This window comes from Monodon monoceros, unplaced genomic scaffold (assembly GCF_005190385.1).
Source record: "Monodon monoceros isolate NGI ecotype Baffin Bay Population unplaced genomic scaffold, NGI_Narwhal_1 Super_Scaffold_21, whole genome shotgun sequence".
Classification (NCBI taxonomy): Eukaryota; Metazoa; Chordata; class Mammalia; order Artiodactyla; family Monodontidae; genus Monodon; species Monodon monoceros.
This window is the reverse complement of record NW_021703778.1, coordinates 101,272,651-101,287,707: the sequence shown is the minus strand read 5'-3', so window position 1 is coordinate 101,287,707 and position 15,057 is coordinate 101,272,651. Positions and strand designations below refer to the sequence as shown.

The 15,057-nt window shown below is 46.2% G+C and overlaps 1 protein-coding gene and 1 pseudogene across 1 annotated transcript; both read left to right on the top strand.

The window, feature by feature from the left end:
* The first annotated feature begins 1,997 nt into the window (after positions 1-1,997).
* Positions 1,998-2,763, top strand: LOC114903880 (annotated as a pseudogene).
* A 5,288-nt stretch (positions 2,764-8,051) lies between these two features.
* CMA1 (chymase 1) lies at positions 8,052-10,299 on the top strand. Its single transcript, XM_029239426.1, is given in 4 exon segments — positions 8,052-8,838; positions 9,051-9,240; positions 9,243-9,304; positions 9,772-10,299. Coding segments are annotated over 4 exon segments (525 nt in total). The 5' UTR covers positions 8,052-8,709; the 3' UTR covers positions 9,916-10,299.
* The last annotated feature ends 4,758 nt before the right edge of the window (positions 10,300-15,057 follow it).

The following is a 15,057-nucleotide window of genomic DNA, read 5'->3' as shown; positions in this document are numbered from 1 at the left end:
TGAGAAGCCCGTGCACTGCAACCAAGAGTAGCCCCCACTCGCCGCAACTAGAGAAAGCCCGCGTGCAGCAACAAAGACCCAACACAGCCACCCCCAAAAAAACAAGAGTGCAAAGATTTTGAACTTTAAAATTAGATGAGCCTGGGGCTTCCCTGGTGGCGCAGTGGTTGAGAGTCCGCCTGCCGATGCAGGGGACAAGGGTTCGTGCCCCGGTCCGGGAAGATCCCACATGCCGTGGAGTGGCTGGGCCCGTGAGCCATGGCCACTGAGCCTGCGCGTCCGGCGCCTGTGCTCTGCAGCGGGAGAGGCCACAAGAGTGAGAGGACCGCGTACCGCAAAAAAAAAAAAAAAAAATTAGATGAGCCTGTGTTTGAATCCATGCTCTCCCATTTTCTGACTTTGTGCCTCTTTAAGCCCAGTTTCCTCATCTGAGGAACAGTGGCGACAGTGAACTACGGTAAGAAATTTTTTATTTTTAAATCATCATGACTTCTTTTGGTATATAGTGCTATGAATTTTAACACACATATAGATTCATGTAACCGCCACCAATATCGAAATACTCAACATTCTCAGCACCTCCCCAAACTCCCTCACGCTATCCTTTTATAGTCACATCTCCCTACACTCAACCCTTGTGTAAAAGAACTTCAGGTGGAGGATGGAGAAAGGAAGTAATGGAAGGAAGGAGAGAGAGGGAGAGTAAAAGAGAGAGGAAGAAAGAAAGGAAGAGGGGGAAAGAGAGAGATTCAGAGAGAGATTTTCCTAGCGGTAATTCACAGTAATATACAATTGAGATACAAGGTTATGTATACATCTCTCCCTGACCACGCACCACACTTTCCTCCAGATGCCAACCCATTCATTTTCTCTTCTCTCTGAACAACCTGGCTTTGGTCCCCAGGAAAAGAAGCATTAACGCTGTCCGTGGTCCTGATTTCCTCCCTCTACCCTTCCCCAAATGTGGTTAGACAGAGCTCTACTGAACAAAATCCCTAAATGACACGTGGAGGGTTGGTCCAACCCTCTGACTGTGGAAAATGTACACTATCTGTCTCATTCGTCTCACATAACTTGCCCCTTCACACTTTCCCAACTGCCTTACCAAAATCATATCTGCAGCTGGACAGCATTGGCCATTCTAGAAACAAAAGAATATCCTTGCAACCAAGAATGTAGGATGTGGAGAAATGACTAGACAAAGGAGACATCCTTATAAGCCCTCAACAGAGTACAACAATCCCAGTAGAAGGAGAATAACAGGCCATTCTAGGACCACCTAGAAGACAAGTCTCTCCCAATCCAGGAACTATTCCCTGATAGTATGACCCGTGTAACGCAGGGGTGTAGACTGTGATGAGCAGCACTGAACCTGAAAGTGCTGATTCTACCACTGGCAACAACCATAGATTTTAAAAAATCATGTGGATTCCTGCATTGGAAGTAACAGTTGTTGCCTCACCAGTCTCCCCTACAGCCCATGCAAAAAAGATCAGATCATCATAGCTACAGTGTTAATTCTGAGATGCAGAAGGTGATGGCCCATGAAGTGCGCCTGTCTGACTGACAGTGCGAACGCTGAGTGGTAGCATCACAGAGTCTATAGGAGAAACTGTCCAGGTGAAAGATCTTTGCCCAAACTCATGAGAAGGGGCACCCTCCGACTTTCCCTCCTCAAATAAGAGGCTATTGCAGGAATGGTGAATGGAAAAGAGAAATACCAGAAAGAAACTCCAAAAAAGCATGATTTGGGGGTTTCTTGCTGAAGAGGCTGGGACAGAAATAAGGACACACAACCATGACATATCTTCCTCCCGATCCAAAACTTGGGGTCATCTCAGAGGGCCTCTCTATTCATCATTCTCCTGGATACTCTGTCTACTTTAAAAAAACAAATGTGCAGAGTGCAGGAATTCTAAAAGGAACTAGTGTGTTAGGAGTTAAAGCAAGTATATAGTAAAACAGGTGCACCCGCGCGCCCCGGGGCTGAACGCTTGATGTCAAGGCGACACCGCCAAACCTCGCGCAGAGTCAGGCGTGTAAGCCAGCCGGAGCGGCGCCAGCGGGTAGCGGCAGGACCGCCGTGGGGCTGGTAGCAGCGAGCCGGAGGGAGCACGAGGCGACGCTGGCTGCGGGGACCCGGTGACAGCGCGAGAGGTACTAGATTTTACAAGTTTGCACCATGTGTGAGTATAAAGCTAGTCGTTCTTGGCTCGGGAGGAGTTGGAAAATCTGCTCTGACTGTACAATTTGTTCAAGGAATTTTTGTTGAAGAATATGATCCTACGATAGAAGATTCTTATAGAAAGCAAGTTGAAGTAGATGCACAACAGTGTATGCTTGAAATCTTGGATACTGCAGGAACGGAACAATGTACAGCAATGAGGGATTGAAAAACGGACAAGGCTTTGTATTAGTTTATTCCGTCACAGCACAGTCCACATTTAATGATTTACAAGATCCGAGAGAACAGATTCTTTGAGTTAAAGACACTGATGATGTTCCAATGATTCTGGCTGGTAATAAGTGTGACTTGGAAGATGAAAGAGTTGTAGGAAAGGAACAAGGTCAAAATTTAGCAAGACAATGAAACAACTGTGCATTCTTAGAATCCTCTGCAAAATCAAAAATAAATGTTAATGAGATCTTTTATGACCTAGTGCGGCGAATTAACAGAAAAACTCCAGTGCCTGGGAAGGCCCGCAAAAAGTCATCATGTGAGCTGCTTTAATATACTAAATGCATTGTAGCTCTGAGCCAGGTCTGAAGAACTGCTGCTCAATTCAACAGTACCAGCATTCCAACTTTGTTAAGCCTACCAACATCTTAAATGGACTTTCCATGGTGGCACCCTTTAAAAGGCGGATGAAAGCTACTACAACAGTTTGCACATTCTAATCACTTTCCAGTATCACAAGAGAGATTTTTACTTATATAATAGTCCTAGAGCACGCAGCTGATAAAACCACAGGCTACAATCCAATATTACCACTAAGAGACAGTTTTCATCCACCAATGTTGTACGTGTACGAAAATGGTGTACTGTATACTTTAACACACTGCATACTTTGTATTGGAGAGTACAATAATGTAAATCCTAAAAGTACCACTATTTTAGCATAATAAAAGAAAGCCCAAAGGGGGAAAAAAAAAGAATATCATAAAACGAATCAGCTTATATCCTTGCAAATTACTTTACAGATGTTGAATGTAAGTTGTTAAATTTAGACTTTAAATTTAGGAAAACATACTCATTTGGAAACATCAACTACAGAAGCATATAGAGCTTATTGTAAGGGAAAGCACAGAGTGAGCTCCAGTCCGCTTCAGGAAAATGCGGCCCATGTGCTGTTTCGGCTCCACTGTACTGCTGTCTCAATCTAATGCAAGGTGGCACAAGCCCCTGCCAATTTTCCTTTATGCGTTGTATTTCTTAAAAGAGACTTCAACATATATGAAACTTTATGGGTGTTAAATCCCTACATGGCAAACTAAGGGTAAAACCACTTTTAAGACATGTGCTCAATTGAAAAAGACAAGCCATTACTCAAAGAACAAGGTTAAGAAACAACCTGGCAGCCTGAAGTTGAATGAATAGAAACAAGATGCTGTGCAAAACATACCATAACTGAAGTCTGTAAATCTGACTAATCTGTAAGGTGTTTAGGGGAATTCAAATGAAGTATAATATTTATTCTTTACACAAATAAATATATAGCCTCACTGAGGACATATGCATCATATATGCATCAAACGGTTATATGGCAGCACAAGGTATGACACCATTAAAAGAACAGACCAGCATTTATTAAGGACCAACCATGTGGCATTTTATATTTAGCACCACATTTAATTCTTAAAAAAAACAAAACAAAACAAAAAACCTGCTTCATATCATTCTTCGTATTTTACAGATGCAGTAACTAAGGCTGAGAACCTAAGGAACTCTCCTAAGGTCAACAGATCGTTAAGTGGCAGAAGCAAGATTCAAGCTCACCCTGTCTAACTGCAAAGCCAGCCTCATGACTTAAATGTCAAAGTGAATAACAGCACAGATAATAAATGTTTCAGGAATTCAGAGAAGGGATGATCCCTCTGCATTTAGTAGCTGAAGAATCACTGCCATAATTAAAATGCCATTGCTTTTACATCAAGTCCACTCTTTCCTTTCCACTAAGTGTGAATCTTAAACAAGACTCCATCCAACCTCTACTTGAATATCTCCATCAATGGGGAAATTGCCTCCCCTGACCACACATTCATGTTGTAACAGTTCATTATTAGTAAAGTCTCCCTCTATAGAGTCAGTATCTGCTTCCCAAGGTGTTGTAGAATTGGATTTGGAGGCTGCCTAGCCGGAAACAATGCCCCAACTCCACCACAGGACTGTTGGCTTGACCCAGGCATTGTAGGAAACACCAGACAACTGAACCATAACTAATTCTTCCCCCCAAGCCAGACTTTCTACCACTCACCCTCACTCAAAAAGTTAATCCCACACGATGTCTCCTCCCTCATGTTACCCCCCTCCTAAATCAAATTTTATACCCATTCATCTGATTGGCAGAGTCTCGGTCACATGATTGGGCCCTAGATGCAAAAGAATCTGAGGAAGGAGGTTGTGGATTCTACCTTAGGAAGGCAAGAATCATAACTGGGAATTCCTCTAATACAGGAAAGGTGCTCAAAAGACACTAAGGATCCACCACGTACATGGTAAATGTCCACTACAATCCGTCGTTGGCTGTCCAACATGAATGTGCACTATTTTTTCACACCTAATCCTACTAAAAACAAAAATTCTCCCATTGAACATAATTTTCACTATCTTTGGTACAAAGGAAAATGAGGCTTAACTCTCCCTAGAGCTGAAATGACCCAGTCTCTTAAGTTACCACTTTCAACTCCAAGTTCAGGATCTCTAGGTGATAGCCATTCCACCTCTAACTTAGTCACACTCCCAAACTGATATCCCTAAACCATAGACTAAATGTAAAGTTCACCACCAACAACATACCACAAATAAAATAGCAGAAGGACGACAGAGGAGAGAGAAAAAGGAAATCTGTTAAAGTATGCAAAAACAACCAGGACAGAGCAGGAAGAAGATACAGGCGAATAGTGCAGACTTCATTTCTGAAGCTCTATCTTTTCCATTCCCTTGCCCTCAGCCAGTGCAGGTGAAACAAAACTTGAGTATAGGTGGACCTGAACCTTAACGATGCTATGAAGCTGTTTGACTAGCCCTGGACTACCTACCTCTCAATTTCTAACTGCATGAGTGAAAAACAGGAACCCTTCATTTGTTTACACCTCCGCTTTTTGGTCTATGGGGTGCATGGCCACAGAACAGAACTTTTCCACATCCAGATTCTCCTCTGTTCTGCTGATGCCAGAGTAATACTGACAACTTCAGCAAATAAGAATACAGGACCCACAATTAAAGTCGAATATTAGAGAGACAACAGTTTATTTTATTATAAGTATGTATGTCCCATTCAATACTGGGACATACGTGTACTGAAAAATGATTTCTTGTTCATCTGAAATATAAATTCAACTGGCACTCTTTATTTTATCTGGCAACTCTAGAGAGTGAAAGAATTGGTGCAGAGGCTCCTCAGACATTGGGAATATGTGTAAATGTTGTACTCTACAGATGGTCAGAGCTGAGGGCAACAGAGCACCCAGCCAGTACATACTAAGGAATGGATCACCTCAGCCACAAGCCCAAGATGAGACCAAGGGCATGATAGAATGATTTGGGGAAAGTATTATCCCCTGTGCTTCACCATCTCTGAACTAAATACCCTATAAATTTCCAAGAGAAATGACACTCCACCAAGTTATCCCACTCTTCCCTGGACTCGCTGCTTCTCGAAGTCTGGGGAAAACAACAGAAGTGCTTGAAACCCAGTTATGAGAGCTATGAGTTGTGTGATATGGATCACGTTAATGTGTCTGACTCTCAATTCTACATTTGTAAAGTGACAGTAATGGTAATTCCCAAGGTTGTGGTGGGGAAAAAAAGAGTCAGACCTCAGATACTGACATCTGTGTATATTCTATTTCAATCAAACAAGCTTGATTCCTAATGTGAGAGTAGGAAACCCCAGCACCCCAGGAGCAAACCATCCTTCTATATCTACATTCCCATTAGCAGGACTCTATTTCTCTATTTGTCTTTGGTGGTAGAACAGAAAGGGCCCTTCATTTGAAATGAGGAAAGTCTGATTCTGAACCATAAGCCTTGATAGACAGATTCATAAAATTGAGATAATACTACCTACTTCACAGGGTTGTTATGAAAATAATAATATATCTAAGATTATGACAATGAATGATATGCATACTCTCTCAAAAAATGCTAATTCCAATCCCCTTTGCTCTTGTGATAAGGTATGTAAAGTCCAGTCGTAGGGTTTGATCACTTCCCGCATCTAATCTTCTTGGATCATTCTCTTCTTCCAGTGAAGTTTTGATTTGGAGGAAGAGAGAGATCCACATCAATATTTTTTCAAATTGCAGGTAATCATCCTTTAAGTGGGGTGTAGCTTCTGTTTTACTATGGAGTGGAATAAAATGGAATGGAATGGAGTGGAAACTAATGGAGAGCATTGCACATAAGGATAAATACTGTTTCCTGAAACTCTTGATTCATCCACATGTGTGTAAGTTTATGTTCATGTACTCACACATAAATATAGTATATGCATTGGGTCGTTCTGCAAAATGTATTTCCTACTGTGGGTCATGGCCATAAAAGCGCACGTGCTTTCTGAATGTGCAGTGTAAAGACTTTCCCCCACCCATGTCTCTGATGGGGCTTTAATGAGCTTCCCTACCTGGGAAAGACATGATCCTTCCATCTCCCACCACAGATGAGGCACCAGGCTCGAGAGCTCATCCCTGAAGCCAAGACTCAGGAGTTCAGGACTCAACCCTGTCTCCAGCAAAACAGAGGGCATCTCTGGGGAAACTTCTGATTAGAAAGATAACCAGCTCAGAATGAGAGAAGAAAAAGTGACCATGCAGTTCCTGTGGTTACCAGCCCTGCCCTGCCTTCACCTGCTGGGAGTTATAAACCCAAGCCTGGAAAAGAGAAGAGGCACCTGTCCTGGACAGCCTCTCTGAGAATATGCATCGTCTTCCTCCCCCCCTGCTGCTCTTCCTCCTCTGCTCCAGAGCTGAAGCTCGTGAGTGCTGGGTCATTCCATCGGGAAGCTGCAGCATCAAGACTAAATAAGATTTTAGTCTGAAAGTAGCTGACTCTTAAACAGAACCCCAGATCTCTCCCCAAGAGCCCAGAGTGAAGTTTCCACTGGGGTTGTGGCCACCCATTCTCTGCAGCCTGTGGTAGTTCCCAGGAACGAGGAACCCCACTTTGATCGGGGGAAAGCCCAGAGCAGGCAGGATGAAGAGGGTGTCTTCTCTTTATATAACGTGTGACACTGTGCTTAAAGTCCTGTGTTGCCTTCGCCTTCTGGCCTTGTAATTTGGCCGATCTGTGAGCACTCATGGGATATGGAGACGGTTGAGACAGGAACCTGGAGAGCTTGTCCTGCACGGTGACAGAGGAGAGTCAAGCAGGTGCAGAATGGGAGTGGGGGAAATCCGAGGTGAAACACGACGGCATGGCATCTGAGGCCGAGCTGGCTGCTGTGCCTGGAGGAAGAAGAGCAGGTACCAGAGGCACCAGAGAGGGAGGGTGGGCAGATCACAGGAGGAGGATGCATTCGAAAGAAGCCTCTCCCAACTTTAACCCAGCTTGTGCACTTTCTGTGTTCAAGCCCTGGGGTTCTCTGTTTCAGGGGACATCATCGGGGGCACAGAGAGCAAGCCACACTCCCACCCCTACATGGCCCAACTGGAACTTGTCACTCCCCAGGACATGCTGGTGGCTTGTGGTGGTTTCCTGATAAGAAGGGACTTTGTCCTGACGGCTGCTCACTGTGCAGGAAAGTGAGACAACAGGGTCCTGTTTATCTCCGAATGGGAGGTAAACAGCCAGAGGGGCAACCAGGGACACCCCCTGGGGGGCCTGAGGGGGACCTCCTGGGTCTGGGTCTCTTTAAGGAGAGGCAAGACTTGGGCTTAAGGAAATCAGTCTCATAATTGAATAGCTCCCCTGACACTCAGTCACTGTGAGCTCAGCTCTCCTCAAAGGAAAGGAGACCCCATCCCAGCACCCCTCTATCAAAAGTAGCTCCCTCTCCCTGACCCCAGCACATGAGATATGGACTCACTCTTCAGGGTCCCACCCAGTTCTCTGGGCCACTTCCTCTATGTCCTTTTCAGGAACACTGGCCTTCAGTTCCCAGGGACCCGAACCCATCCTTTCCATGGGAGACAGAGAACAGCGTCCACCTGAGACACCAGCACTTCGCCCTTCCCTCTGACACCTCTGGCTCCAAAGGGCTGGCCCTGATTGGGAAATGCCAATCCTGTCCCCTGGGTCCTCCATGGCCTGCTCAGTCCCCAGCAAGTCCCAAGGGTCTTGGAAATTGTCTCTGTTCCCTGGGAAAGCTCTTCCCTGAGTAAAACCTGAGCCCCTCCAATACCACAAGTGGCCCAGATAAAGGGGGCTGGGAAGAAACCATTGACCCTGGGAGAGACTCTGTCCCCTTTTCTCAGAATGGGCATATCTCAGGAGAAAATCACACTGTCACTGTTTTACCTTGTCCTTCTTCTCCCTCACAAAGGTCTGTAATGGTCACCCTTGGAGCCCATAACATAAGAAAGAAAGAAGACACATGGCAGAAGCTTGAAGTCGCACAACAGTTCCCTCACCCAAAATACAATGACTCTATTGTTCGCCGTGACATCATGTTACTGAAGGTGGAAATTCTTCTTCCCCTTCTCCACTTCCTGTTCTCCAGGGCTTCTCCTTCAGGTCCCATTGCCCTGACATTTCCCCAACCTGCCTCTGCCCCTCAACTCCCCCCTTGGAAGTGGCTGTAAGGTGAAGCAAGTCGCCCTATCCCTCCCTGATTGTCTCCAGTTGCCCCCAAGCCCATTTCTAGCTCTGACAGCCCTCGTTTCCTTCACAGCTGAAGGGGAAAGCCAACCTGACCCTGGCCGTGGGGACACTCCCTCTTCCACCCCAATTCAACTTCATCCCACCCGGGAGAATGTGCCGGGTGGCTGGCTGGGGAAGAACAAATGTTCAGGAGCCGGGCTCCAACACTCTGCAAGAGGTGAAGCTGAGACTCATGGAGCCCCAGGCCTGCAGACACTTCACTACTTTGACCACAGTCTCCCGCTGTGCATGGGCAATCCTCAGAAGACATAACCTGCATTTAAGGTGATCCTCAGACTAGTGTCTTCTCCACAATCACTGTTCAGGGTCCGGACATCTCCTGGAAGGAGATGGAGTCAGAAGAGTGTCAGCCAGTGACAAAGTTTGAGATCATAGGACTGAGGAGCTGGAACTGTCCCTGGGCTGATCATCCTCCCGCGGCCCCGGGCAGTCTCTGACTATCCCTCCCAGGCTGCTACACAGGGTCATGGGGTGCCAGGAAGAAAAGCAAGAAGCAGCATCAGACAGACACATAGAACCTCAGGAGGAACCAGGGTTCTCGCCGCTGATGCTATTGGGTTGGCCAAAAAGTTCATTCGGGTTTTTCCATAGATGTTATGGAAAAATCTGAACGAACTTTTTGGCTAACCCAATAGGTCTGACCAACTCAGAGTTGGTCCATGGGGAGGAGTGGGTGGTTTCCCTGGCTCACCTTTCCTCTCTCTCTCTCCCTTTCCCTCTCTGTCCCACAGGGAGACTCAGGGGGCCCTCTTCTCTGCGCTGGGGTGGCCCAGGGCATTGTCTCCTATGGACAGTCGGATGCAAAGCCCCCTGCCATCTTCACCCGGATCTCCCATTACTGGCCCTGGGTCAATAAGGTACTGAAAGAGAATTAACCTGGAACCTGGGCCAGCCTGAAGGGAAATCTGGAACTGGATCCGAGCAGGTTCCCTGTGCCACTCACTCTGGATCTGCCTGCTCAAGTCCCACCACACCCCTAAGCCTCAGGAAGGCTCCTCCAGATCACAGAATTCCCAATAATTCCCAATAAATCCCCGCTTCCAGAACTGAGTGTGTGTCTCCTCTCTCTGCTGCTCTCTCCTGCCAGCGTCAGCATTCCGTAAGCCTTGAAAGGGGTGGGTGTGTGATGTGTGTGTGAGAAAGACAGAGACGGAGAGGAAATGGCGAAGAAAAATAGGGAAAGGGCTTCCCTGGTGGCACAGTGGTTGAGAATCTGCCTGCCAATGCAGGGGACACGGGTTCGAGCCCTGGTCTGGGAAGATCCCACATGCCGCGGAGCAACTGGGCCTGTGAGCCACAACTACTGAGCCTGTGCGTCTGGAGCCTGTGCTCCACAACAAGAGAGGCCACGACAGTGAGAGGCCCGCGCACTGCGATTAAGAGTGGCCCCTGCTCACCGCAACTAGGGAAAGCCCTCACACAGAAACGAAGACCCAACACAGCCAAAAGTAAATAAATAAATAAATTTAAAAAAAAAAAAAGAAAAATAGGGAAAGAAAGAAAAGAAAGGTATTCCCTGGAGAGGCAGAACCCGTATTTCCAACATAAAGAAGAAACTACACCAGATCCTTCCTTGCCTTCATCGTCAACTCAACACCAACTCTGATTTATCTTTAGGGATATTCAGAATCACTAAGAACATTTTGAATTGTAGGATGTTTAGAGCACCCCTGACCTCTCCCCACTAGATGTCAGTAGCAACAGTCTCGTCTCAACCAACTTATGAATCAAAACCATCTCCAGGCTTTGCTATATGTCCCCTGGGGGTGTGGCTGGGGAGGGGTGAGGGAGCTGGGCAGGAATCACCCTCCGTTGAGAACCCCCAGGTTAGATGCATTTGGCAGCGCGCTGGGCCCTCCTCACAGTCCACCTCGATAAGAAAAGATCTACCATCTGTGGAGCTTTGATCTGAGACGCAGAGAAGACCATCTGTCACTCACTTCTGCAAAACAAATACATGGAACAGATAAGAGGAGGGACAGCATCACAAGTTCTGCAAGAACGACAGCCACAAACGGCAGCTTCGTAACCAGCAGGAAGGTGAAGGCCTAGAGCCTGCTTGGCCTCCAACTCTTGCCAGTTGAGGGACTGGCCGGAGGAGAGAAAAAGGGCGGGACAGGGACAGACACAACCGGAGCCTGTGGCTGATACCACTCCTCGCTTCTGAGGGCGTGGTGATTCCCTTCAATTAAGTGAACTCTTTCCAGAAATTCATCTTTAATAAAGAATCAGAAATATACACAAAAGTTTATGAATAAAAATTTTAATCTCAGCATTTTCAGTAGTAGAAAAACTAGATTCCCAGCCACGGAACAAAGTTTAAATAATAAATTCATATGATTGAGTATTTTGAAGTTATTAAAAATTTATTTCAAAACATTGAATCATGTAAGAAAATGCAATGTAATAGAATGCTTTTTATCTTTTTTTTTTTTTTTTTTTTTTTTTTTTGCGGTACGCGGGCCTCTCACTGTTGCGGCCTCTCCCGTTACGGAGCACAGGCTCCGGACGCGCAGGCTCAGCGGCCATGGCCCACGGGCCCAGCCGCTCCGCGGCAAGTGGGATCCTCCCGGACCGGGGCACGAACCCACGTCCCCTGCATCGCCAGGCGGACTCCCAACCACTGCGCCACCAGGGAAGCCCTAGAATGCTTTTTAAAAGCAACATAAATATCTCCCTGTAGTAGAATCTCAATTTTTGTAATTATATATTATATGTATGCATAGAAAGAAAACTAGAAGACATTAACATCAAAATAATTATGGTGGTTATTCTAGATGCTAGGATTAATAACTATCTTCATTTCCTTTATATGCTGGCTCCAAACCCCTGGTATTCTAACTATTGCTGACTCAGTACCATACATGGACCTACCTACGCATAAGCACATACACCCATTCATTCTTCCGCTGGTCAAGGTTTGCTCTGTTGCGGGTAAATATCCTTGCACTTCCAGATCACACCACTCAGCCCATATCCAGGATGTGGCTAAAGAAGCTAAGCCTTCATGGGATCCCTTGGGTCAGTGCACAGGCATGGTGGTCTCTCCTTGTCAATTAGTGCCTTGCATGGACGTTCTTTTGCCTTTAGCAAAGGTAGTGGTGGCTAGGGATTTATACCCATGGGAATGGTGTGAGCTGGGAAGTATAGCTGATTGAGCTGATCAGAGGTAGTGGATAAAATGGTCCTGACGAAGCCTTCCCTATGCCACCCAAATCCACTTGCACCTTCTTACAGTATCTGGATCTTGCCTGAGACCAAGATGCCCATCCTTCTTTCCTGAGAGGGAAGGTACAAGTTCAAACCTTCAGTTTAATAGCCAATCACAGTCTCCTAAAAAGACTTAAAGAGGGTTGGCAAATCAAGCTACAGGGTCCTGTGCTGTAGCTGCTCCCAGGTCTTAATTGACATTTCTCATCTCACCCCTCTACCACCCATTCTAGATTTCCCTCCCCTTTGGCCAACACTTGAGTTGGCCTGGGTTATATGTCTGCTGGGGTTACCCAGACTTCTAACCCTGAGGGGGCTGAGTCTTTAGCTGCCTTATATTTGACAGGTTTGACTAGTTGCTGTTGCCCATTTGTAATGATCACTGAGCACTAAAGTACAAGGGATGTCCCCAGCGAATCCCCTGGGTTCAAGTCATACTCTTCTCTTCACCCTTTGTACAGCAACAATCCTAGCTTCTCACAGGCATCATGGTCAATTATTCCAGCCAGTATCGTACCTCCTTTCTTTGCCTGCTGGTCCACTGATATGAGGAGCCCAAAATGGCCAGGTGATAGTCACAACTTCCAGTTCATGGAGCCTTTACCACCTCCCTTGGTGAAAGCATTTTCTTCCTAAAAATTCGGACTCACAGCAACATGGCTTTTAACTTCACTCACTCCATGTAGCTCCAGTGAAAGCTGCAGTAACTAAAAGAGCCATGCTTTATGGAAGTGACTGCCCTCTCTCATTCTCCTACTCCTTTTCTAACTTTTCGTCCACCTTCTCCTTTCCTTCCATCTCTTCCACCATCCCCACACCTACCCAAACCAGGCCAGGTCACAGATAAGCCAATATCGATTCATCAGAAGTGTCCCTAAAGGTGATCTTCAGTCCCATGGCTTCTGGCAGTCTCTATCCCTTATACCCTCTTATCTACACCAAAATCATCTTTGTGACAAAAAAACAGAGAGCTCTCCTGAGCCCAAGGCCTTAGAACAAAGTGGGAAGCATCATGGGCCTGCAGGTCTCTGGAATCTCAGGTCTAATTAAGTCATCCACAGTAAATGAAAGGTATCAGGCCAATGAATGAGAGGCCAGTACAGGGTAGGATATCTCCAACCCAGGAAAGGGATGCTTAGGCTTCAGCCAAACCTGGCCCTAGAGCCAACTCTGAGAGCACCTGAAATCCAGCCTGTCACTAACACCAGAGTGACCCCAAATTTCTAGAGAATTCTAGGCAGAATTTTTGAAATTAAGCCAAGCCTTTTCTTAACATTCTTTGCCACATACTTGATGCTTATCACAACCTACCGCTGGAACCAGGACTGGGAAACCAGCACAGAAGCCCTGCAGTCCCAGCATACCTGACAAGAGCCCACGGTAAATGCCGGGCCACAGTTCTGGGATCATCAAATAGACTTCACTCTAATTTATAGGAGACAGGAGGACAGGCCTTCCTGCCTGGCTCCTCCTTCTGAAGTGACTCTCCTGCCTCCATAGCCTCCCACACCTAGGCTGCCTACACTGAGGGACTGCCAACATCTCCCGCTTGCTCCTGCCTCAGAGCTTGGGAGTCCTAACTCCAAATCTAGTTAGAAATGCAATACAATGTGAATTGAAGAAAGTAGAATATTCAAAAATGTACATTTACTTTGACTGCAACAGTGTGGAATACTGTACGTTTTGGGAGAAACCTGGACAGAATTCTTCAAAAATGGAGATAATTGTGTCAGAATTATAATTAAATAAATGGTTTATCCATTCTCTTTAAAATCATTTCTATATTTTTACAAATGACAAAAAACATGAAAAATGCAGAGAAACAAAAGTGCTTTCTGAAACTGCTTAGATGCTCAGCGAATGATCTTATCCCTGTTACTCCCATACACAGCACAGTCCCCAGGGAGCAGGGAAACCACAGGACACAGTGCCATGCTGTCCAGGAAAGAAGATGGGGGAGGGTAGACTTCCTCAGGATTGTCCAGAGGCTGTGCTGGGAGGGACCACCTATGGGAGAACTTTAAGGATGCCCTGAAGGCAGTGTCTGGGTCTGCCCCAGGCCATGAGCCCAGAAAATAAGAAGCTCTTCTTGGACACAGAGTGTGAAAAAAGCTGTTGATGCCACACTGATCTCTTCAACCAGCTCACCCAGAAAAGACAAGGTCAACCACCAGTGCAGATTTGATTCGGAGATGCAGAGAAAGTCATGGCTCCAGCTGTCAGATGCTGGGGTTTGATAAGAGGAAGGAAAACTTTACAACATCTGCAGGAGAATTAGCCCAAATATAAGAGGATTTCCCCATGCCATGGAAAAGAAGAGCCTAGGACCTGCCCAGCACAAACACTACACAATTACAGTCCAAAGCAGACAGCTTCCCTGGGTTCTACCAAAAAGGCAGGGACAGAAGTGAGGAGGCTAGGGATTTCCCTGGCGGTCCAGTTGTTCAGACTCCACGCTTCCACTGCAGGGGGCGTGGGTTCAATCCCTGGCCAGGGAACTAAGATCCCGCGTGCCGCGAGGCGCAGCCAAAAAATTAATTAATTAATTAAAATTTTAAAACAGAAGTGAGGAGGCTAAACAGTGTACCTCCACCCAGAGCTGAACCTTCACCTAAGGCAATGGGAGCTGTTTCCCTCCCTCTCTGCCTCCCATCATTCCCCTGGTTACCGTGGCGCCCTCGCCATCCAGCCAGATATAGAGAATTGGTGGATAAACCTAAGGAAATCTCCCAGATATTAGAGCAAAAAAAAGACTGACAAAAACTAGAGAAATAAAAAGAATATTGGAGCACCAGTCTAGGAAATTC